Consider the following 25,266-nt stretch of genomic DNA (forward strand, 5'->3'; position numbering starts at 1 on the left):
AAAAGTTTCTGCTCTACAACTTGTTATATAGCTGATACAGATTTACCCCACCCAATGAGGTATGAACCACAGAATGAGCCCATAGAGACTATTCAAATAAATTACTCCAATTGTGAAAGGACATTCAGCCTCATATGGAGAATTTCCATTGCTTACATTTTGGTATATGGCTAACATCTGCATGCAATAAAAATCACAATCAATTAAAAATTGTTTTACCACCTCATGCCATGAAAGCAGAAACAGGAAAACATGACAAGCAGCCTTCCACTTAATACAAGTCTCCTTAAATTTCTTATATATCTTTGACACGCACAGATGCCAAGTTTATTTCTGTAAGAAGCTTTACTATTTTGTATAACACCCAATGAAAGTGTTGCTTTGAAACTAACAGCAGTTCAGGGGTAGGTGCATCTCTATTCTTAAAAGTTATTCAACTGAGCCATCAATACTCCCTCCTGCTTACCTAAGAAAAGCACTGTTAAATGTGTGCGTATGCTCATGCATACGCAGGGCAAGACAAAAATGTCACTTGCAGTAAAACACACATCTAAAGGAAAGTTCCACAGTCATTTTAAATTGACCTAAATGAGAATCAACTGACAAAAAAAATTACTGGGTTTGCATTCAGATCTGTTCCTTGATCTAGTTTGCTAAGCAGCTGCACAGAATCTCGCACCCCCTTTCAGTGGAAGCCTAGGTATTGTACAGTAAATGTCAAGTACCTGTAAAAACACCTTCCCAGTCAGCTTGCAACTGGCCATTTTGACCCAGCTGGTAGAAAATTTTTATTATTTACTCTTCTATAAAGCGAATCCCATGATATCATGGTTAGTCACTAACTTCAGCATTTCTCAGTGTGTGGTGGCTAAGCAAACATAATTCTCAGGATTTTCAAAGAGCTACCAGCTTATAAGGACTGGCTAGCCACAAAGCATTAACTCTGCAGTACCATATTTAAAACAAAACAGAATAAAAAGCAAAAAACTAACCCACCCTAAAACCCTGGAAAGTTAGAGTTTTTTCTTTGTTCCCTGACCATCTAAGAGATAAGTCTACTTTCTGTACTGCTTGCAAAATGTAACTAATTAGATATGTTTCTTTAGAGCTGATCTACACTTTAAGGAAGTCCACACATTTTGATTTATTGTATATTTTCATAGAATGAGATACAAGAGCTTTACTAGCATTTAGATTTTTCTTTACACTTAGTTCCTTACAACTAAACACCTCCATTAATGGCTTGTAATCACTTTCAAACGTGAAATACATCCAGTGCAGTGTCAGATACCCTCAGAATTTAAAATTTGCTAAAAATCAAGCATAGCTAGAGCTCCTTTTTGCCCTGGGTTAGGTTTGGAGGTGTGCCTTACGATACACATCATTGCTAGTACACTGCATGTCTTCCTGAAAAGTACAGTTGCATTGCAATAAGTTTGTGTGTAATCTGTACACACTTGACTATATACACCATCAAATCTTACTCTGATTTAGCATCTCAAGATAACGCTAACTTGCTGCGTAAGGGAAGATTACTGTTGCTGTCCATTACTGCTAGCACTGGTAACAGCTACTCCCGAAATAAAACAAGTGATACTTTTTCTAGTGTCAATACCACCAACGAACACACAGGCTATTTGAAATACTAAACTCCAGAAGAAAAAGCTTCTTCCGTTTATCTAAATGAGTTTAGTTTGTAATTGTCCTTCAAAAAGTAACATCTAACATGGTATTTTGTACACCTGCTCTGCTGAAACAGCATTATTTCTTTTTTAGGGCATGCTATGTACAAACATAATGAATTGGAAAGTTTATAGTACAAGTGGCATTTGATAAACATCGCAATTGTTTTGTAATTTTGACTGAACTGTGCAACATTTCTCATCATATGTGACTGCACTAACCAGTTTTTGTCTTGAACATGTGCACTGGAAACACTTTTGTCCCATATGTAACAGGCTTTGCACTCCCAAGTTATTCTTAAAGGAGAGAACTCTGAGCTAGAGGAAAGCTGCTTGGTACACCAGCTTTGCAGGGAGCAGGCTACTCAGACAGAATGGCAAACGAGTCACAAGAAGAACATTCTTCATTAAGGAATCTACCACTGCTTTGGAAAGGTCTGGCACGTGTATGTTTACGCATTGAAAGTACAACTGCACAAGCTCCTTTGGAGCTGTGCAACAGGTTTATACATGCAAGATCAGTCTCACATTAAACAGAACAAACTTTAAATAGGATGACTATAAATACAAAAGCCAGCCATGAATTTTAAGTGCTTCGAATGTAACAAGTTGAATATTAAAACAACTCCTTAAAAGTTATTTTAAAAGCAATACTCCTTGAACATCTTTATAACCAAACTGTTAGGGCATGTATTTGGGATGGAAAAAATGTAGGATTCATCCAGACTTGAAAATGAGGTTTTAGCTTTGAGATTGCTAGGAACTATCAGAATATGTTATCAATATAACATAAAGTTCAACTTTCCTCAAAAACTGAAGAAAGCTTCAATGAAAATGTATATTGGCTATAGGTGCAGCAAATACACTGCCTATATTAAAGCTACAGAACATTTAAGTACAAACATTAGTGTTCAGCTGTATCATAAATTTTAACTAATTTGACTATGATGTTCATATCAGACTACTGCACAGGCTATCTTTTTTGGAAGTGAAAGCTAACACAGATTAGCAGTTTACAAAACTGTCAATGAGAAGTTACACAATTTAGAAAACTTTTGTGCAGGAACCTGGAGTTCAGTAGGACAGCAACACCACAGTCGGAACAGACTTACTGTCCCAGGAAAACTCTCCCACAGTGGTCAAGCTGTAAAAGGTACAAGACAAAACTAAAATAAAAACCTAGCGACTGCACAAAAGACTATTAAAGGCTTGATTTTTAAGTTTCTTCTCCAATTTTACACTTCCAAACACTGATCTTTCACTGCATTTTCAAAATAAGCTATAGAAGTTTAACAAGCCAGTCTACTACTGAAGTCTGCAGATAATTTAGAGAAGCCCACTCATTTATCTGCTATTTCCAATTACACAAAGAGAGACTGCTAGAAAAAAAGCATGTTGCTTAAATATATTAGACATCTTTCATCTAGGAATTAGCCCAAAAGGATAAGCAGACTATAAATGGGATATTATTTTTCCCCAGACATACTGTTACAGACATGATGGAGCCTTATGAAACACTCTTACAGCTAGATAGTCATAAATCGGAAAGTTGGGCTAGGAGAGCACCTCATGTGGAGCACTGAGGATCTGAAGTTTACCCTTTTTTTAAAATTCATTCCACCCCACTCCACATTAAGCTACACTTAATAGTGAACTGCAAGTATCTGAGAAGTTAAAACAACTGACATTTTCTTGATGTGAGTGTAGCACAGAAGAAAACCAATACTAAAATTCAGAGATGACTGGCCACCTCAGACTTTGTGTCCTAACAGCAGTCACGTGTCTGACTTACGCTAAAGACAACAGGTTGTAAGGTGCAAATCAAGGAGCCACTCTAAAGCAACAGAAATACAGATATCAAGCAACACAATATAAAGTATTTTGTTATACGTTTTTTCCTGAAGAGTGCTTGCCTCATTTAATATACACCAGAGAGCGAATGAAATGGGAAAGAAATAGGATAATGTTCTACAGAAGTACTGACACCTGCAAAACAGAGTTTTGCTTTCGTTTTCACATTGCCTTAAAACATCCAGAACCAGATTTTCTAACATGCTGAGCATTCCACATCAACTGAGGTCAGTGAATGCTTCTGAAGATAAACATCCCTGAAACCGTAACTCCTGGGCTATATGATCAATGCCTGCAGAATTTGGCCTTGACACCTTACTGCCCATTTTAAATGTGTGAAGTATGAATAATACTTCCTCTCTTTATTGTACTGTGTCACAACTAATAACTTGTGAGATGTGACATAAGCCACAGCATATGAGAAAACTGCCAAACAAAAAAATCTGCATTATACCACAGAATGTAAACACATTCAGAAAACCAGTATTCTTCATTTTAGAGCACTTGACTTTCCAGTTTTACTGTTACTCCTAATGATCCAGTCGTAAAACTGGTGACACAATGGATTAAGTTAACAACAGCAGTACAAATTTATACTGAAAGTTTTAAGACACTCATAAGAATACAAATTCAGAGCAAACCAATGCTCTGAGATGTCACTGTGGCCATCACAGAACTAATTTCAAGAGAAACCGGTTTTTTGAAAACTTTTGGACAAATTTGGGGACTGCACAAAAGAAAGCAAATAGTTTCATAGGAGCAGAGCATCAGTAGGAGCAACTATGAGCAGAGATGTTGAAAGCATTTCTTGTGGGTCTTCAGATGGGTATTTGGAGCAGTTATTCCCAATGTAGACCACTCAGACCAAAAAGCTCTCTTGGTGAAGTAGTTTGTAAGTCAGCTGCTACACCTGTCAGCTCTTGGCTTACATGTTACCTCAGGGACCCAAATTATCAGCCATCAACATCAACCCATTACCATTACAGAGCAGAAGCATCCTATCCTGGCAGTACCTACAATGAAGTTACTCATCCTTCTCCTTCCTCCACTTACTTTAAAGTTTCCTTACTCCTTAAGATACAGTTACACAGCAGAAATGCTATCTTTTGCAAAAAAATGTACCAGTTGTTAACCAGATCCTGAGCAAGTCCACTTACCAGATTTCCCCTCCTGGAATTTTAACTCAGAGACACTACTTTCTAAAGCTTGAACTGATAGAGTCAGTATGAAAAAAAGGCTGTCCTTGGTTGATCTTACAGAGTTGTTTCTTCTTAAGATGTAGAGAGATTCCTAGTGGAACTCATGTTTTCTACTTCCTTATGTAATCCACCAATAATTCACAGAGGGCATCTAACTACAAAACCAGTTGCACCTTGCTTTAAATTCCTTTAGCTTTCCACATCAAGGAGGGAAAATGCCTTCTTTTTCTTTCCTGAAAGAGTTAAAGAAAGATCTTCACTGGAGACAGCCTACCTTCCTGTGTAGACAGTCTTACACCTTTTTTTGAGACTGTTGTTTCTGATGTTTCTTCCAGCCATTTTCTCTCATCCAGTATTTCCTCACAGTCTCCATGTTTTTAGTTACTCAGAAAAGGGGCACATGTGCACTAATGTCGAGCTTCAATGGAATCAACCAACGCACCTGCAACACAATCGACGCAAACCTTGATGTTGACTAATTGAAGATCTTCACTCTTTGGATTTTTATCTCTTGGATATAGAGACCAGCATGTATGGGGAACCAAAGAGTATTTCGGAATATTGCTCAGGTACAAAGAAAACTTTTCTGGGGGAACTTGGGGGTAGCATTTCAAGATCCCTCTCTTGTGAGGAACAAGAACAAATAAGGCTGTTCACAGTTATTTCTAATACATCTGGACAGCAGCTTACAGAATGTAAAAATTACTATATCCCATGCAATTGCTTATACTTCAGGTTATTATTAGCTTTCAGTAGAAACATTCTGCCAAGAGCCACAGCTACATTCACCCTGAACAGTAACTTTGCATGAACAATGAAACTCATAATAATGCAGTGGCACTCCTAAAAGTTTTTGCTTCTTGAATATGCCAAAAAGACTACAGCTTCTTCCCGACAGAATATGTATTGTGCCAACTGTGTGAATTTTATTCAAGTACAAAGATATCAACATGATACACGTAGTTTAAATAGCCAAGTATACTTGCTATTTAGAAACTAAAAGAAGCCTGATAAAAAAATTAATAAGCCTCCATGCTGTATAGCAGGCTTTTTAAATTAAAGGTTTAGCATTATAGAAAACTCAAGAAGACTGGCTATTTTGCTGATACCTATTTTTTAATAATAACAAACTTCAGAAACTAAAGCACTAAGCAAAGAATAAAAACTATAAAACCACTTGTAGCATAAAAGAGGAATAGCCCAGTAGCTAGATAGTAAGTCTCCTGTACCAGAGAAAAGGATTAAGACACCCATGTCAAAAGTATTTAATGTACACAGACTGTATTGAGACATTTTCCTTGTGAATGCTCCATGTTTCTTAGCATGTAAAATATATACAGTCACATTTCAAAACCTTTCATTCACATAGCAGCACTTTAAGTGTTTATTCCAAAAGGCTCCACAAATCATGAAAGTGAAACTTTTCATACTGTTGTACAAGTATCAACCGTAAGTAAAAAAAATCCACTATATTCACATTTTTTAAAGCCATGTTTTGTTCAGATAACATTTCAAAGTTCTAGAGGAAATCAGGATATCTTGTCAGTAAAAAACACCAAAACACAAACCCACAAGTTTCCTTATGTAGGATGAAGCTGCCTTTTTATTATAGCCTCCCCTGCTATCCTCCCATATATCTCAATTAACTCATTTTAGTTAGTTGCCTACAATTCTTACCACTTAGTCCATGGTTAAGAGTGACAAAGACAACAAATTTGCTTTAAAATGCAAGTTACCTCCACAGTATGCTTATGAATTGATGATGCAGAGGTTTAGTATTTTATGGCAAGATCAAGAAAATCAAGTGAATGTATCTCCAAAGGCAGTACGAGAAGTACGTTTTAAATAACGTTCTTATGTAAAACAAAATACTTTTTCCAGAAATAACTACAGTTCTTCGAAACTCACTATCAACATCGGCCCCACCACACACACAAGCACCTTTCTTGTAGCATGTGAATTTTTTCTAAATCATGCAGGTGGATTTTTCAAATGAGCGCAGCCAGTGGTTTTTATTTTCACATGTTCAATCCAACCATCTTTTAGAGATTGCCACTGCAGAAATGGTTTGTTAAGCAGCTGCACTTTTAGCTAAATAGCACAACATATTAAGAAAACCAAAAGTGAGTACAAATTTAAAGCTGTACGGGTTCAGAAACCAGCACTCAAACACCTGCACTGTTCCTTCAGCAAAAGTGGCAACAAGGGTAGAAGGGACAACTGGGAATGTGAACCACTCTGTCCATGAGTCAGGGCCCTTAGATAATCCATGTTGAATTCCATGACACAGACACACACTCATGAATCAGTTCCCTGAGTAGCATCATCTGCTGGAGTCCTACAAATTGTGCCTGTTATTCTCACCTTCAACACACAGAGTATACAAAGATCATGAACTCTTCTGGCATGGGATTTATATAAATTAAAATTCCAAGATGAAGATAACACAAGTCTCATGATCTGTCATCACCTCTCAGAGCAGGCTACTTTAGGGTAAAAGGCCACGTTCTCTTTAAATGTATGCCATTAGAGTTGTCACTGTAGAGTACAGGAAGGCAATAGGTACTTGGGATAGTGACTAAGTAACAGTCATTAAAAATTGAAGTACTGATCTCCAAAATACAGCACCTCATTTAAAGCCTAGCACATGGCATTTACCAAGCATTAATGCCAACAGCTCCACTGAGCACCTCCCAACAGTTGTACACTGACATAGGAAGTCAAGAGCAGGAGCACAGCACCCTCTGACCCCACCACAGTGCCACACCAGTAGTCCCTGCTGTGTAACATTACCAACATCAGCAGGTTTGCTGGAACAAACCATCCCCATCAGCAGGCAGCTACTCAAGGTGAACCTGAGCTATCTGACCTGAGAAATAATCTGGATGGTATTACAACTTTACTAGAGTTTTATCAGTATCTCTTCCTCCACTTTTCCTTCACCAACTAGATGAAGGCAAACTCAACGTCAGTGAACATCTACATCAACAGCTTGGCCAAGTGACAGCTGATTTCTAAGAAGCTGAAAGTACCCTTCACACAGCTCTTTCTCTTTACTTGAGACTACAAGCAGATGATACTGACAAAACACCAAATGCAGAATATTACATTGTCTGTTATAATTTGCACTGTGGAACATCGCAGAAATAAAGAGGGATGCCATATGTGCCACTGTGAGAGCTCCAAAATCAAGAATAATGGATGGAGGACTGTACTGAAACAACGATTAGATGCCTTTGCATCTATAGATTGCATCCTCAGCCTAACCCCGTTTCACTGTTGAGTAAAACACTTACTCTTTTGGCAAGGGCCTACCCTGAAGCAGCAGTTATAGATGCTTCACTTGACATGTGGTGAACCATGCATGTACTCACATTTAACCTAATACTAAAGCAAGTTTGCAGTTATTCACCTGTGTTTTGAAGTTAATCCATCTCTCTGTGACAAGTGCCTGTTCTTCCCTTTCTGAATGGTCTGAGAAGGGAGAAGCAAGAAATTCTAGGAACTGATTAGGAGAGCTATGATGGCAAATTGACATAAAAATCACAAGTAAAGACTCCAAATCACAGTACCTGGATTAGGGACCTCAGCACTTCTGTATATAGGCACTCATGTTTCGCAGAGCAGTAGGACATTCACGGGGTTGCCTCTTGGTATCTTGAGCAATAGCCAGAACCAAGAGTGCGGTTTCAAGAGGAATTGTACAAACAGGCACAGGCAGGTATTTGAGGAGGTGACGGAACTCATAGCCAAGGCACATCTGTTTACTGTAGAATCTCTGTAATAGTTCCATATTCTAAAGGCTATTTTAAAATCAGATATTCTTGAAGAGAACCAGAAGTTGCTGGCATTTGTTTTAATGCATGAAACAACATTCAACAAGTTACAGAAACATTTCAAGTCTATACTCATATTTTCCCCATTTTATTTTTTCCTTCAATGAGCAGCCACACATTAATGTAGATGACTAATTAAAATTTGATTAGCATAGATTAAAGCATGTTCTTCTGAAGACCAAATTTTCTATTTCTGACAGAAAACAGCAAATTGCTTCTGAATGACAGATAGCAACTACCTAAAAACTACCACAAAACGATCAAGAATATTATTCTCTTATCCATACTTCAGCAAAATCATGCTTCATAATACACACTAATGAAATTATTATCAACTCAATCCAACACGCACAGATACAGTAACAACTTATGCAGGAAAGGAGGTGAACTAAATTTTCTGAAGAGATAGCTGTTTATTGCATTTTCCTTGTAACTGTTTTCCTACATGTAAAAGTTATTTCCCTGTACTTGTTCCATATGAGAGCAGTTCCTTTAAATGATATTTAATATTCTGCTACTTGTTTTAGCAACCCAGAAGCAAGGTTCTGCACCTGGGTCAGGGCAATCCACAGTACCAGTACAGGCTGGGGGATGAAGGGATTGAGAGCAGCCCTGCCAAGAAGGACTCAGGGGTATTGATAGATGAAAAGCTGGACATGAGCCAGCAATGTGCTCTCACAGCCCAGAAAGCCAACTGTATCCTGGACTGCATCAAAAGAAGTGTGGCCAGCAGGTCGAGGGAGGTGATTCTGCCCCTCTCCTCTGCGCTGGTGATACCCCACCTGGAGTACTGCGTCCAGCTCTGGGGTCCTCAGCACAAGAAGGACATGGACCTGTTGGAGTGGGTCCAGAGGAGGGCCATAAAAATGGTCAGAGGGATGGAGCACCTCTCCTACGAAGACAGGCTGGCAGAGTTGGGGTTGTTCAGCCTGGAGAAGAGAAGGCTGCGGGGAGACCTTACTGCAGCCTTTCAATAGTTAAAGGGGGCTTATAAGAAAGATGGGGACAGACTTTTTAGCAGGGCCAATAGCGATAGGACAAGGTGTAATGGTTTTAAACTAAAAGAGGGTAGATTCAGACCAGGTAAGGAATTTTTTTTTTTTTTTTTTTTTTTTTTTTACAAGGAGGGTGGTGAAACACTGGAACAGGTTGCCCAGAGAGGTGACAGATGCCCCATCCTTGGAAACATTCAAGGACAGGCTGGATGGGGCACTGAGCAACCTGATCTAGTCGTTGATGTCCCTGCCAATTGCAAAGGGGTTGGACTAGATGACCTTTAAAGGTCCCTTCCATCACAAAGCATTCTATGATTCTATGAAGTTAGCTAATTGATGCACTGAGTCAAACACACTGTCCTTACAGGACACTACAAGATCAGTTGAAGAAAAATAAATATTGAGCTCAGAATGCAGGTCTGTTCCTTAACACCAGTAACCTGTTTAGGAAGGTCTCAGCTCTTGCTGAGACCAGCCATTTCCTTTCCTTTCTTCAACCCTAACAGGCAAGTAGAACCTGGTAGAGTACTTTTTACATTTGTGAGCTTTATCTTTTATGTAACCACCCTCACTTTACACTACTTCATCATGAACAAGAGTTTTCACAGTTAAAAAGCCCCAAGTTATATTTACAGCATTCCCTAGAAGCTGCCATATAATGAACAGAAAGAAGACATAGCCAATTTCTTCAAAACATATAGTGGCTACTTAAGAGTCATCTGAAAAAAAAAAAAAACGAAACCACAAAACCATACAGTGATAAACACTATTCTTACTGACTAAATATTTTTTTAAAATAAGAACAAAGGCATCACAACAGTGTTTCATCAAGTGATTTCTCTAATTTGTTTTAGGTAAAAAGTGATCTATGACTGAGCATCAGCAATGATGTACCACTGAACATAGTCTATATAGTATTATAAATTTGTTTTTAATGAGACACTGAAAAATACAGTAAGACTCGGACTGACAGTCTCAATCACCCTCTAATTGATCTTTTCTTCAGCTGGAGAGACATAGAATCTGGCTGTGTACCAATGCAGCAAGTTAGGAAGTGATTAGTGCATGCCTTTGGTATCTGCAAACAGGGAGCATAATAACAATTACCACTTGAGAAAGAACTTGCACTCTTCACATAACATATCCTTACTCATGCACACTACCTGTAGAAAAATCAGTTGCCAATACTAGAGAAAATGATAAAACAAACTTCTTTTCAGCTGGCCTTTGTCCAACATCTCCTGCAATTCAATGCCCCCCCCATTTTATTTTTCTTATTTTGCTATTAGAGTAATTTTATGCTACAGCATGGTAGAGAAGTGCATTCAGGATACTGAACAACTGGCATTATTTTTTTAATTATACAGTACTTTAATAATCCAAAGCTCTATCCACAGCACAATACATCAAGTTTAAATGGCAGTTTCTAGGCAAAAGACAATTGTTAGCTCCATTTCTTCAAGCTTCTCACCCTTCAGTCTCTACTGCTTATATCTCCTCCAGTCTAGGTGGCTTGACAAAGAGGAAGAAAGAGTCAAAAAACAGTTCACATGCTACTTCTCGGACTAACATACCAGCAACAAAACCTTAAGAATCACAACCTCATTTGAAGAATTCTGAAGGATTAAACAATTTATCAGATAACTCCCTTCTAAAACTAGGGAGAAAAACATGAGCCAGATCACTGCTTTGCAAGCAGTGAAAGACCATAGAATCTGCAATTGGATTTTATTGCAGAAGCACGTACAATAATTTGCAGCAGAGCAAGCTTAACGCTTTCTCCCCCTCCCCATCAGCTTCCAGAGTTATTTTAAAGTCTACCTTAAGTACCTCTGAAATATAACTATCTCAAATCTCAGTGGGTTAACAACTCGCTCCTAGAAGGTAACAAACAATATTGCTGAGACTGTGATGAACCATCCAGCTCAGCTGCTTATCCCGGGTTTCACCACACCATCTCTGTTACCTTCTCAGGCATTCAAGTTTCAAGAAGTTAGCAAATCTTGAACAGTTTCCTTTTCAGCCTAGTTGTGCAGTCAAATATAAACCTCTGCACATCACAAACTGAACACGAGGCCAACACATATGATTTTTTTCTGCTCCAGAATTTTAGGGAAGACAGAATGCACAACATAATATAAAGTATACTTTAACTCGTTAGAGACTTATTTATTAGGGAGGATTTTACCTCAAAAGTAGTCTTTGAGAATGCCAAAAAGCAACAAAGCTATACGTAATCTTTCTTTACTGAACAGATTTCAGATCCTCATGCCTTTAGTTACTCAAAGAAAGTCTCTTCCAGCAATAACCTTAAGTTTTTTTTCTTTTTCATGAAACAAATAGCTTTACATTACTATACTATGATGCCTTTCCCACTATGGTACCCTTCTGTGACTTGACCCGAATGATTTAAACAATAGTTCTACCTGAAGTGTGAAGGAAGACTAAAAACATCTTTCCTCCTTAACCGAAGTAAAGCATATTCTTTAGGGAAGTGATGAAGAACCAGTTGTACTCCACACCCTTCTCCACTTAATATTTGCACAAGCATGTAAACAAATTCCAATTAGGCAGCTGAAAAAGTGACATCCCCTCCACCCAGTTATCACTTCAGTTATTTCAGTTTTGTTTTTTTGGTGGGACATTCATTAATTCTTTCTAGAAGCAACCAGTAAAGCTTGCACAATGTTAGTTTCACAGATATAAAGTACTGATAAAATAGATACTTTGGGAACAAGTATAAACAGTTCCCAGTACACCCCAGTGAAACAGACGGGACACACAGTAGGCACCCTTCAGGTTCAGATACCTATACTTAAATAACCATAAGTGCCTGTGCTCCCTCTACAATCAAAACAGATCTATTGGATCTACCTAGCACAGTCAGAAGGAGCCTTGACAGCTGTTCAACTGATCCTATGTGGGAAACCCCATACGGTGGCGAGCTGAACAGTTCTCTGTGTCTGCTGGCCTAAATTCACATGCCTGAAACTGGAACTGCACATCATTCCCCGACTGTTAAAAACATATTCCAGAGAATTTGGGAGACAAACAACCAAACTGAAAGTTTTTAAAATCAGAATTTTTCCCACCTTATTTTCTGATGTTACTTCCATACCTACCACAAGTAGAGCAAATCTGATTTAGCTCTTTATCACAACAATGTCTGTATTGGAATACAAAGCATTCATACGTTCCAACCTATAACCTTAGTATTTGGAGTCTTTCTAAGCAGTGTGAGTACTAAAGAGTTTCTAAAACTTCCCTGAACAGTCTTCACTTCGATCTGGGCAAGTCCTAAAGCTTTGCAGCTCAGTGTACCTGAAGCTAGATTTCACTCAAAACTGCTAACTGATGTTAGTAGACTACAATCCGTTTTTAAAAATCAAAATATGCCAGCATTTTTTATTTAAAACATTTACTATGAAGTACCAACTTACAGCAATTAGGTAACAACCAACATTTTCCTGAACACATTTGACAAACGGTTGCCTTCTATACAAGCACCTTTTTTTTTTTTCCTTGCCCTCTCCAAACAGAGGGGAGACATCAATATTTTTCCTCCAGAATCAGCTACTCTTTACATTAACATTTGGTCTCCTCAGGTGTAAAAGGTGTTCTTACCACCAAAATGTTAAGGTATACTTACTGAGAAATATAATCCTCATCTTCACTGAGCAAGTAAAGCTATACTTCCCCCCCCACACACTTTTTCTGTATTCTTGCAGGTATTGAATTAAATAATTTACATTTTCCTTTCTTACATATAAAATATTGCAGCACTATTTTATCATCTGAGCTAAGTACATACAAATAGAAAACTTCTGTTAATATAAATATTGCTTATTTCACCTTTTTCCCAAAACCAGTGTTTATGAAAGATCCTGGACCCACCTGAAGTTCAAGAACGAAGGAAATTTCTAGGCTTAAATACAAGCTCCTTCATAAAATCCTCATATCTATGCCACTTCAAAATGCAACTACAGTTGACTACACCAAATTACACCTGTTTCCAAAGAAAAAAATGGGGAACTGTTCACTCCCAACTTGTAAAGAATTCAGTAATTTGCTAGGTATTTTCTAGTAGGCATAACATGATGCTGACTACAATTCTTTCTATTTTCAGACAAAATATACCAGTAACATATGTGAGAAGCTAGTATTAAGTACAGACTCCGACAAGTTAGATACTGAAATACAACATTTTCCTGAAAGGCATAGCACACATTAGTTTGCCACAATTTTCTGGCCCCTAACCCCTAAATTTTAGCAATTCTAAAATTAATTGTCAGAGACTAACATTGAAGTTTCTCTTAGTTTCAAAGACCCTGCTGTTACACTATAGTTACATGAAAACCCAACCAAGTAAAATGTGAAAGAGACCCTGTCTTGGTAAGAGAAGAACGAGAAAGAAGAAGAAAACACTTTTGCACAAGTCAGCAGCACAAATTCAAGCATATTTGGAAATTGTGAGGCTCTTGATTTTAATTTTAATTAGTTTTTAGGATTAAGCTGGCAGTTCTGAGCAGCACTGATTTGACACAATTAAGATAACTAGCAGCAAGGCACCTTTCTGGATAAGTCAGCCCCAAAACATTGGAGTCCTCACTTTTTTTTTTTTACCAGTACGTCAAAAACAATGAAGTGCTAGAAATCTTTTCACACATCAAATAAGTTTATATGTATCCTTACTTCTAGATTTTCATACCTCAAATGGCAGAGGTAAAACTTCCACAGCACTGACTGTACTTCTGTCTAGATAGTCTATAATTTAAAAAATTTCAATCCAGTTTCAGAAGTTTACATTGAAAAGCATGCATTAGCAATAGGCACTGTAGAAAAGCTTGTACTATACATGATACCAGAATTCACTAAAATTATGTCAAACATGGAGACACAATACAGATTACATTCTCCAAACAGAAGTGTATTGAAAATTTCATGTTAGGACAACTAGCAAAGAGACTCTTGGAAAGAATAATAATTTTAGTCCAATTAAAGGAATATCCACTGCCAGTTGAAAAGCTGCATCATGTATTTAGGGTTTTTCCAGCTACAAAAACCTCTTACTCAGTCATGAATGGATTGGAATACCCAGCGTTTTACTGCTTGTAGCAAAGATAGCAATGTCTGCATAGACTGACCTTTATTTTATTTTCTACACATTTTAATAACACGCTTCAGTTTGAAAATTTATTTTTACTATACCTTACTGACAAGCTTGGAACAAAGAACTATACTTGAAACAATAGTTCTAATATGACACAGTTTTGCCAAAACTGTGAGAGTTTACAAGTGCAAAAACTAAACACTAAAGTTTTAGCTAAAGACTGAAATGGGAACAAACCTTTGTGGTAAATACTAATGTATTCAAGTACTCATGCAATTCAGAAACGTACATAGAACAATAGCCATCTGCATGGTATTTTAAAATCGTGACTTCTGGTGACATCATAAACCATAAGTTGAAAGAATCCTGACACACTTGCATTCAAAGTACACAAAAATAAAGTTACTGGTTATCTTTGATTTTTCAAGAACTTCAGTGCATTCTGCACCAATCCGACTTCAAGCATTTTGACATCAACTGCCTACAGAAGTGAAGTTTCATACATATCAAGCATTATCAAGTGACCATTCACATACGACAAAATAGCACATTAAGGAGAAAAATGCTCAGCAACAGTTACTGGTAAGTTACAGGGAGATCTATATAAAAACAGTTAGGTAGTCTTTTAGAAATTCAATATAGAAGACTTCATTAAAACCAAATAAATACTAAATGTTACCTTTTCTGGATTGTAATATAAAGATTTCAAAGTGGTAAACAAGGGTGGGCAGCCTTTACTGAAGTTAACCCTCAGGAACTTATCCATTAGTTGTCTAAATTTTTCACCTAGAAACAAAAGTGTATTTGGTTATATGTCAGTGATTGCAAGTGTTATATAAATATAAGCACTAATTGCTGTGCAATTCTGGATAATAGAGTAACTGAGAAATGGCAATTAAGGGTTTTAATCTTTCCTGTTATTTAAGAATAAGATGCAATTATGCTCTGGATAAAAAAAGATCAGAGTAAAATCCTTAAGTTGCTAGTGTTTAGGAGACTGCTGATGAAGACATGGTAACAGTCCTCAAACCTGTAAAATCTATTAAAAGGAAGAACTGTTAAGTGCTGGCTACAGAGGATGTAGCAAGGGCTATTTAAACAAACATTGGAAAAATTACAATGGTAGGAATAACTAAGCACTGGAATGGATTACCTTGGAGATCTTGTAAAAGCTCCATCATTGGAAGTTTTTATGATTAAGTTAGACAAATGTGTGTTAAGAATAGTGTAGATATAAATTATCCTGCTTTGAGGAAGAAGGATGGATGAAATGAACCCTCTACCTCTCTTCTAGTCCTATTCTTTTTATGAGTAGGACATGACTTCCGATGATAACTGATTGTTTCTGGAATCAGAAACAGAATAAAAGACTGTGTTTCAGAAGGATAAGCACCATATCAGAATCATCTTTATCAAAATATACTGGCAGAAAGCTAAAAATCTGATTTAATTATGTTTTCAGGTAAAAATTACAGTACTTGCAGCATACCACCTTTCTGTGAAAGGCCATTTCCAAGAAAAAAAAAAAATCCACAAACAAAAAACCAAACCAAAAACACAAAAAAAAACCCAAAACAAAACCACACAGGACTTCCAAGAGAAGATATCCAGTCAGGAAAATAGCTGGCTTTCATGTTTTTATTCCTGTGATGAAAAGTGTTTGTTTTCAGTTGTTTCAGTTTTGTTTTTTTTTGTTTATTTGGTTGGTTTGCCTTTTTTTGTTTTGTTTTGTTTTGGTTTTTTTGTTTGTTTGTTTGTTTGGTTTGTTTGTTTTTTTTTTGAATTGGTTTTGTTTGCTTTGCATAGGGATGAAGTTGCTACACTTCGCTGCCTACCCTGTTGTGGACTTCTCCAAGTCTTTAAACAAGGAAGTAGTACACTTCACATAAAGAACTGAAGTCTATTTCAACAGTTCTATGTATGTATGTTAGCATTAAGAACACACTACAAGTTTGATTCACAGATTTTTTTAATAGATATTCAGAAAATTAAGATACTACTGCTTTGTATAGAATATTCTTATATACTTCCATCAATTCTCAATTGTCCTAAACTTACTGAGACTATTAGAAGTAACTCATGTTTTCACCTTTCTGTACTAAAACAAACTGCTGTATGTAGAAAATCCTACTACCTGTGGATGAGGATCCATACCTGGACTATAAGCATATGCTTTATCACAGGTGGATTAATGAAAACTTGTTTTCTCACACTACAAGAAACTCCCCTATATGAAAAAAGAAATCCATCTCAGTTTCTCAGTTTCTTCTGTTGAATTATTCTAATTTATATTCTTGATGGAAGAATTGTAATTCAGAATTTACAAAAGTAAGATTGAAATTTTCATTAAGTACATATTTATAGAAAGCAGGACAGCTTTAAAACAAAGTCTGAAAAATGCAAAACATGCAGCTAGGCACCCACCTATGACACTAAGCCAAGCTCAAAATTTAGTCTCTGAGGCACAGAAAAGACCTGATGACAGAACACTGAATCCACAGCAGCATAAACAAATCTAAAACTGGATGCTCAGACTCCAACCCCCCACCCTTGATCAGCCTGAAAATTAATTGTAAACAGCCTTCCTCCATAAAGGTGGTTTCCAGCTGGATCAAGGAGCTGATTTGTATCAAATACACGAGGTTATTAAGATGCAATGTATGGCAAGATCTGGGAAGGATTGCCCTTTTAATACAAGCCTGCACTTTATTTTAAGCCAATTCTAAATCAAACAGTGTCAGTTGCAACAAACTGGTCAGTGACCACATGGGAACAGCAACCTCATTTAACCAAAAATTCTGTCCTCTTGAAATCTGCAAATACATTTCTGCAAACAAGTTTGTTTCTACACCTTCACGTTCTCACTATTAACTTTTGCCAACAGGAATTCTTATCTGCTGTACTTATAAACACAAGAAGTCATTTAGTAAATAGATTAATTTCTAGGGTATCAAAAATAATTGTCTTGTAAGCTTAATAGATTAACAGAAACACAAGTTTTAATTTAGGAAAATTCCTATTTCATATAAAACAGTGCAGAAAGTCTACTGAGAGATTCTTCTTGACTGATCTAATAATGAATTTTGCTTTCATTTAGACTATTGCTACAGCAGGTGCAGCTAATCCTTATTACCAAACATAGTATTTAAATTAACATTAGCTGTGAAGCTACACTGTCAGATATAAGGTAACCTAATGCAAAACAAAGTGAAATGAAGTCAACAGCAAAACACACTATTAATAAAGATATGGAAAAGCATTTTGCAGGTTATTTCCTTGTTTGCTATGTATTACTATAACAATTTTATTACAGGAGAAAAACAATTACTTGTCACCTAGCTTTTCAAATCTAGCTGACCTTCCTTAAATTTTGCCTTTGTTATCTTCAAAGAAACCAAAATATCTGGGATTAAGTGAAGTACAAGTGTTAACTTTGGGCTAAACCTCTTATGAAGCAGTTAAAATCTTGTGATTTTACACAAGAAAGGTGTATGCACAGACTCCTGAGCAACAACAGAAAAGTGGACTAGCTATGCTCTGTAGCATTTTAAAGGTACAACCAATGCAGCGCTCAGTGAATGAGCTAAACTAAAAGCTAACCTCACAAAATTAAAACCGAGCAGATATGCTGGGAATTTGCACCTGAACTTAAAAATTTCATAGCACTTAGATATCTAACTTATGTACTTTATATTTCTTTCCAAAAGTTCTCTACTGGAGTTACAGCAGTCAGACAGCTACATACTGAGTGTATGTATTTATGGGATTTACCATTTCATTTAGCCTCCCCCCTTCTATTTTGGAAGGCCATAGCTTTCTGTTTTAAAAAGTATATACATATTCCATCCAAAACTCATTTGCACATTTGTGCAACTTTTGGAAAGACAGAGTCACTGTACTTAGCTATAAAATTAAAAATAAAATAATTTGTGCTACATAATGTTGTGAGACCTGCTTTTTGTTCATATTCTTATTAAACTACCAGCACAAAGTTAGTTTATGTTGTAGATTTAAGTTCTAATGGTTCTGCAACAGTGTTGTACACCAATAAAATATTCAGTCATAAAAACAGATTTGGTGTTTTCTGTACAGTAGAAAAACTGTACAATACAAAAACTTAAGAAATTCATCAGTCCTATGCTGTTGTGATTGTTACATGCATAATTTATGCCTAGTTTCAGTGTTTATTAATACATACACAAGCTGACGTATTATAATTTAAGATATAGGAGGGGGGTTGTATATACACACATACCTCTAATTTGAGTGTACTATACCCCCTACACCTTTTAACTTATGATTCTTAACTTGCATGATGCAGAAAAAAATGTACATAATTCCTACAATCTATATACCATTCTGTACTGTAGTTTCATGAATACAAACATTACATAGTTCATATCACCATAAGAGTGCATGAACTTTTTCTATCAACTCCTAAAACATAACAAATAGTTTTGTCTACTCCAAGAGAAATACATACTCCTGATTTGTGTACATGTACAAAGAGGTATTAAATGCACAAATAGGTATTAAATGCACATTCAACAGCCTGGTGAAAACTTAAGAAAAAAAACAAATAAAAAACTAGTATGGAACAGATATGCAACTTGTTACCTGAAACAAAGTTTAAAGGTAATCTTCTAGGTGAAACTGCTCTGGGATGTCTTTTACTAACTTCTTCATAAATCTGAAGCCTCTCTTCTAAAGTGCCTATTATCAGTAAATATAATAGATATAAGTAACAGAGAAAATATCTATTCTTCTAAATGTTTTTAGATGTTGAGAATTAATATAGCTAGACTTCTTACACAGTTGGATTTGAACAATTTAAACATTTCAAGCGATTGTTTCCAGTTAATCATAAACATTACTGTGTAAAACTGTCTATTGAGAACACACTGCATGTACAATATGCAACTACCAGCATTAATCACTGTAAGGATAAACTGCAAACAGGACAATTACCTTGCACATTCAATCATACAGTACTAGAGTTTGGTTTCGTTCAGTTACATGCTGTGCAGACCCATTCACACAGTAGTTTGACATTCATAGCTTCAATTAAAGTGTTTTTTCACTATGCATCCGTTTCAGACATACTTCAAGCATTCAGAGAAATTTATTGCATTTCTAAATCATAGGTATACAAATAGCATACTATACAAGCATGCCTTTATTATAGGTCCTCAGGTGGCAGCAAAAACAGGGCACCATACTGCCAGTGTAAGTACTGAGCACCAGAACTCTCTATACCTTAGTGTTTAATAAAAATAAAGCTGCTTAAAGATTTTCTTCCCACTCCTCCCCTTTCCCCCATAATATGCTTTGGAGCTCCAATGTGGTTAGAACTTCAATAAAACTAATCTGTTGCTTTGAAATGCCATTTTCACATAATTGAGATCAATTTTGCTTAAGTATTATTAAATTCATCAAGCAATTTAAATAAAACTGAATGTACAGATCAACACAACATATATTTAATAAATATATCTGTTTTTCTTTCATAAGAAAAACAATTTAACTTGTCACTGAGCTCAGATGTTGGGGAAGGGGGGGGAATATGTTACCCAGTGGCTCCAAGAGATGTAGAGTTCTACAAGTTACACTAAAATAATGTTTGGATTGGAACTAAAGCATATGAAAGCCCTAATTCAAGTCACAAGTTGGAGCTCCAGAACTTACCATGGGGGAGGAAATAGTCCTAAGACCACCTAAAAAATAAAGTAGCATTATTAGTTTTATAAATTAGTACAGTTTTAATCTACATAGGATTTTAATATGTCAAATAACAAAGAACCAATCCAGTAGGTTAAGAACTACACATTTTCATCAACATATTTATTATATCAAACAGAATAATCAAGTTCTTGGGCAATTTGTTTTCTGAGACAGCAATCACTATGTTCAACTCTACAGATACACGAGGAAAGCCATTCAAAGGGCAACATTACTCTCTGCATAAATGTAACAAATGCAATCATTTTCATTTCCCAATCGCAAGCCATAATTCCAGACCTTACGAAACCCAACTGTAAAACTTTCTAGAAGAAAGCTGGTTGAGAGACATAATGCAGCTATAGTATCTATGAATAATATCCTTGTAAGCTTATGATTTATGATGTCATCAGAATAACTCCAATAAAACTTCCACTAAATATTGAGCAGTGAAATACAAGGAAACCATTCCTGTGTAAAGGTAAACACCTGGAAAAGTTACCACTGCAAAACACTTATACTATAAATTATTGCAATACTGTAATTTAAAAAAAAAAAATCAGCTATTTTCCTGGAAAGACAGAACAGCAGTAATGTGAACTAGCACTGCAATAACAGATTTTATCACATTTATCATCTTGTCCTCCAAAGAACAGTCAGGTTAAAAAAAAAAAAAGAATTTTTTTTCCCAGATGGCCTATCTTTAAAAAGCCATCTAAAATAGGTATTTGAGTATTTCCCTACATGTCTGTATAAAGAGGTACCACCTAAACAAGTTTCAGAATGACAATTTTATGTTGTGGTGTATGATAGTAGTCTGACAATCAACTACTAGACAGGAGTGAACTGCAATTTGGTTTCCAAATTCATGTGTGGCAAGGAAGTGTTCTTCATGTAAGCATGTTAGCAAATGACACCTTTAGCTCCAAGAAGAGAAAGACTTGCTGTTGGTATTTTCATGCACACAGGCTTTTCAGTGAACATTTTTAAAATGGATAACACACAACTATATCATATTCAAGATTAGAAAGTACATAATTTTCTGACAAGCAAAGCTTTTTAATCTAAAACAGTAACATATCAAACAGGAGTTTTAAGTATATCCTATATAATACATATTTTCAATGTATCTGTATATCTTAACTTACTAGGTTGTAAGGCCTTTTCCAAGCCTTCATAATAATACCAGTTTTCTGCATTGCGCTCAATTAACTCTTTGTATACTTCACCAGCTTCTTTCAGTCTTCCCAACTTCAGTAACATCTCTCCTAAAAACAATGCAGTAAAGAACTGTGAATTACATGAGAAAACACTGATGGCTTGGGAGTAAGGCTTATAAAACTAGATACATAAAATTGGGCTTAATCATAAGTAGATACTTAAAAAGAGGCTTTATTTTTCCAAAGGCATTTGCTGTGTATTACAAGTGCTCCTTGAAGCTACCACACATATAGCTCAAGAGTTTGGAGCATTCAGCACCTGCGAAAACAAAGATCTGAATGTCTGTATCTCAGTATTTAAAATAGCCATTGGGATTATCAAAGAAACAAGCAACTCTTCCTTCCAGGACTCCCACACATGACTATACTGCTTCTTACCAGGCTGTTTACTTAACTACACCTATATGTTTTCACACCAACTAACCAGTTTTTAACCAGTTAAATCACACTGGTGTGCTATCAATAAGTTGTTATACTGTGTCTGGCTTGCACGGAACTCACTTCACAGCAGCCCGGTGCTGTGTTTCGGGATTTGTGACTAAACGTTGATAACACACTGATGTTTTTGCTACTGCTAAGAAGTACTTACAGAGCATCAGGGCTCTCTCTTTTTACCCCAACTCTGCCACACAGCAAGCAGGCCAGGCTGGACAGTAAGTTGGGAGCAGACAACCTGAACGGCTGACCCAAACTGGCCAAAGGGTATTTCATACTATATAGTGTCATGCATAGTAATAAAAATTGAGGGGAAGGAGTGTTTAGGCAGGTGGCCATTGCCTGGAGACTAGCTGAGCATCAGTCTGCTTGTGGAAGGTGGGGAGTGATTGCCTTTGCATCACTTGGGGATCTGGTTGGTTGGGGGTTTTTGGTGTGGGTTTGTTGTTCCCCCCCCCTTTCTTCTTTCCTTCACTTAAGCCATCTTTATCTCAACACACAAGTTTTCTAGCTTTTTCTCTTCCTATTCTCCCTCCTGTCCTGACAAGGGAGGCTGGGGGAAGTGAGTGAGCAGCTGTCTGGGGCTTATCTGCTGGCCAGGGTCAACCTACCACAACCGTGCAAGTCAGGAGCAGCTGAAGAATACGTACTACTACACTATATAATTGCACATATTCAGAACTCAGTATTAGTACTTAAAATCCACAAACAACTGTGGGTTATTTTTAATAAAAAAAAAAGTCAACTTCAGTATTCACTTAAGTAGGGCAATACAAGTACATTAGAAAGCTTAAAAAGGAAACAAGAATTTGATACTTCAGTCAAAAAAAAAAACCAAACAGTGTTTGTACTACTACGAACAGTATTCCTCATGATATTCTTGATGAGTTTAAAACTGGGTTATACTAGCTCTGATTTACGGAAAGCTACTCTAGTATGCACCAATATAATAATCTCCGAGATCTCCTCTGTTCCTCTGTCAACCCAAGTTAAACTACCCGCATCCACTGCCCACTTTGGTAGGGCAAGTTACTTGAACACGAAATTGTAAATCTGGTGTTACCAGTTTCGCTAGAGTAATTGTTGCCAATCAATTCAAGATTTCACGTGTTTTCTCTTTTACTGCTTTATCATATCTGAAAGCTAGTAGCAAAATTTTAGAACAAAATTGGCTGAGGGAAGAAGAATGACTTACCTTTGATTTCTTCTACTATTAATTTATCACATATTTGCTTTTCATATGTCTCTATATGTTCTAAAGACTCCTGAAATAGATCTGCCTCTCTCATCACTTGATTTTGATATAAAATCAGTTCACTATATTCATAATCTATTTTATTAGGAGGAATCTGGGGGGGGAAAAAAGCAATAGGTTAGTTAACATTTACCTGTACCTCAACTGTATGCAGTATTATAGAGCACAACATTCAGGCTACAGAATAGATCAGGTTTATTTATATACCCATCCAAACATTCAAAATGTAAAACTCCCATTATTTACAATCAAATTAGATTTATTCAGGATATAATTTGTTAGAGAACAGTTTAAAAGAATTCCTGTATTTCTCTTTTCTCTATCACTGTGGCGAGCTAATTAAAAACAGAATCCTTGCCTTCTCTCATACAATTTAATAAAATCTGCAAAGATCTTGGTAATCTTTTCCTTCTGAAGGACTCATGTACTCTACATCACTTTCACCTAAGTTCCGCAGCAGCTTGCTGGGATACCACAATACTCATTTTCAGCATACCAAATATTCTGGATCAACCTATTTCCAAGAGCAATGAACCACCCAAATACTGGCCACAGCCTGACAACCACTATTTCTCTCTAACCACATGTTCTCTGTACTACACTTCAGTCCCCCAGAAAATATAGTGCACAAGCACGCAAAGAGTGTTTTCAAGCAACAGATAATTATTTCTAGGTCTGCCGCCAGTTGCATACCTAGGACTTTGTCTACAGACTATAGTAAAACTAGTGGGTCATCCACCCTCCAGTGATGCATCAGCCATTGCAACAGGATGACATTCAAAAGTATTCCTTTCTAGGGATAACTCCCTAAAGTGTATTTAGGCAATGAAAAGTCTTGCCAGAGTTACAATAATTATTTCATACTAAATGCTCTTCGCTAATATACACAGAAGCTACTTTAATTACAAGTAAATTGCAAGGGTAAGAGATTTTCTTTCCCATGACACTACATACTTTGTTTCTTCCTGAGCAAGCACCACTTTGAAGTCACACTGGTCACCAAATGGTTTACTATTACTTCTCTGTTCCCTGAGTAAAGCTTTTCCTCTGTCTTCTTTCAAGAACCAAGTAACTTAATAAGCAACAAAAAAACCCCCAAAACATTAAACTGGTTGAAATTCACATTCATATTAAAAGAATCTTGTCCTAAACCACTACTTCCAGCCCTTCCCTAAGCACAGATCAGTTTTATGAGATTTAACGTTTCTGTTTGCATGCTCTTTGAATTTTTAGAGGCAGTTTTTATAGTACTAAGAATTTTTAGAAGGAAGATTTCCTTTTAGATAGAAATGTCCTGAAAGACAGAATAATTAAATAAAATATTGTAAAGTGTGTATCTGGCAATGAACATCAGTTTCTGGGATGAAAGTAACAGCATTCAAGTATTTTTTAGTAACTGCTAACACATTATAGAAAATGATGGCTAACGGAACAAGACAAGACCTTGCATATACTCAAGTCAGCAGGTAGCACCCATTTGTTAAAGTATATTTCCTCTATCTGCAGCTCCATTTCTGTTTCCAGCTTTGCTCAATTTTTATCCATATTAAACACTGGAACTCACTAATAAAAAACACTGTTACCTGGAAAGCATTTTTAACTGCTTCACAGAATTGACACGTGCAACAGGGGTTAAGCGTTTAAGCAGGTCTTCCTGCTTATCCTTACTGCGATACCACAGAACTGAAACTGCAGAGCACCAATTTAATTCCTTCTCCTTCACCTCCCCCTTACAATTATCCTCCCCTCCAAAACAATACACATATCTAAATTACACAAGTAGCACAGCTTTTTGGCACATCATGAATTGGTTTTAGGCCTTCAAAACATCGATTACCCTGAAAGCCCTTAAAAAATATATACAAAAGACAAGAAACATATCATTAACCTTCTCATAGCTCTTCTGGCTTGGCAGGACTAGCAAACGAAATTATGAAATGTCAAGAAAATCAAATGAACTCCCTC

The 25,266-nt window shown here is 36.5% G+C and overlaps 1 protein-coding gene across 4 annotated transcripts in view; it reads right to left on the bottom strand.

Moving 5' to 3' along the window:
• The window catches only part of NAA16 (N-alpha-acetyltransferase 16, NatA auxiliary subunit), a 72,458-nt gene that overhangs the window by 21,947 nt on the left and 25,245 nt on the right, over positions 1–25,266 (bottom strand). For 2 of the 4 annotated variants that reach the window (XM_082331163.1, XM_082331164.1), the window contains 4 exons: positions 23,242–23,395; positions 21,540–21,659; positions 19,291–19,386; positions 15,353–15,459 (listed from right to left, as the gene is read on the bottom strand). The exons of 1 other annotated variant lie outside the window; for it this stretch is intronic. In XM_082331163.1, coding sequence (XP_082187289.1) covers positions 15,353–15,459; positions 19,291–19,386; positions 21,540–21,659; positions 23,242–23,395 — 477 coding nt within the window. The remainder of the gene's footprint in view (positions 1–15,352; positions 15,460–19,290; positions 19,387–21,539; positions 21,660–23,241; positions 23,396–25,266) is intronic. One more of the 4 variants, XM_082331166.1, reaches the window with a different exon arrangement.

The sequence above is a fragment of the Platalea leucorodia genome (genome assembly GCF_965183815.1).
Source record: "Platalea leucorodia genome assembly, chromosome: 2".
NCBI lineage: Eukaryota > Metazoa > Chordata > Aves > Pelecaniformes > Threskiornithidae > Platalea > Platalea leucorodia.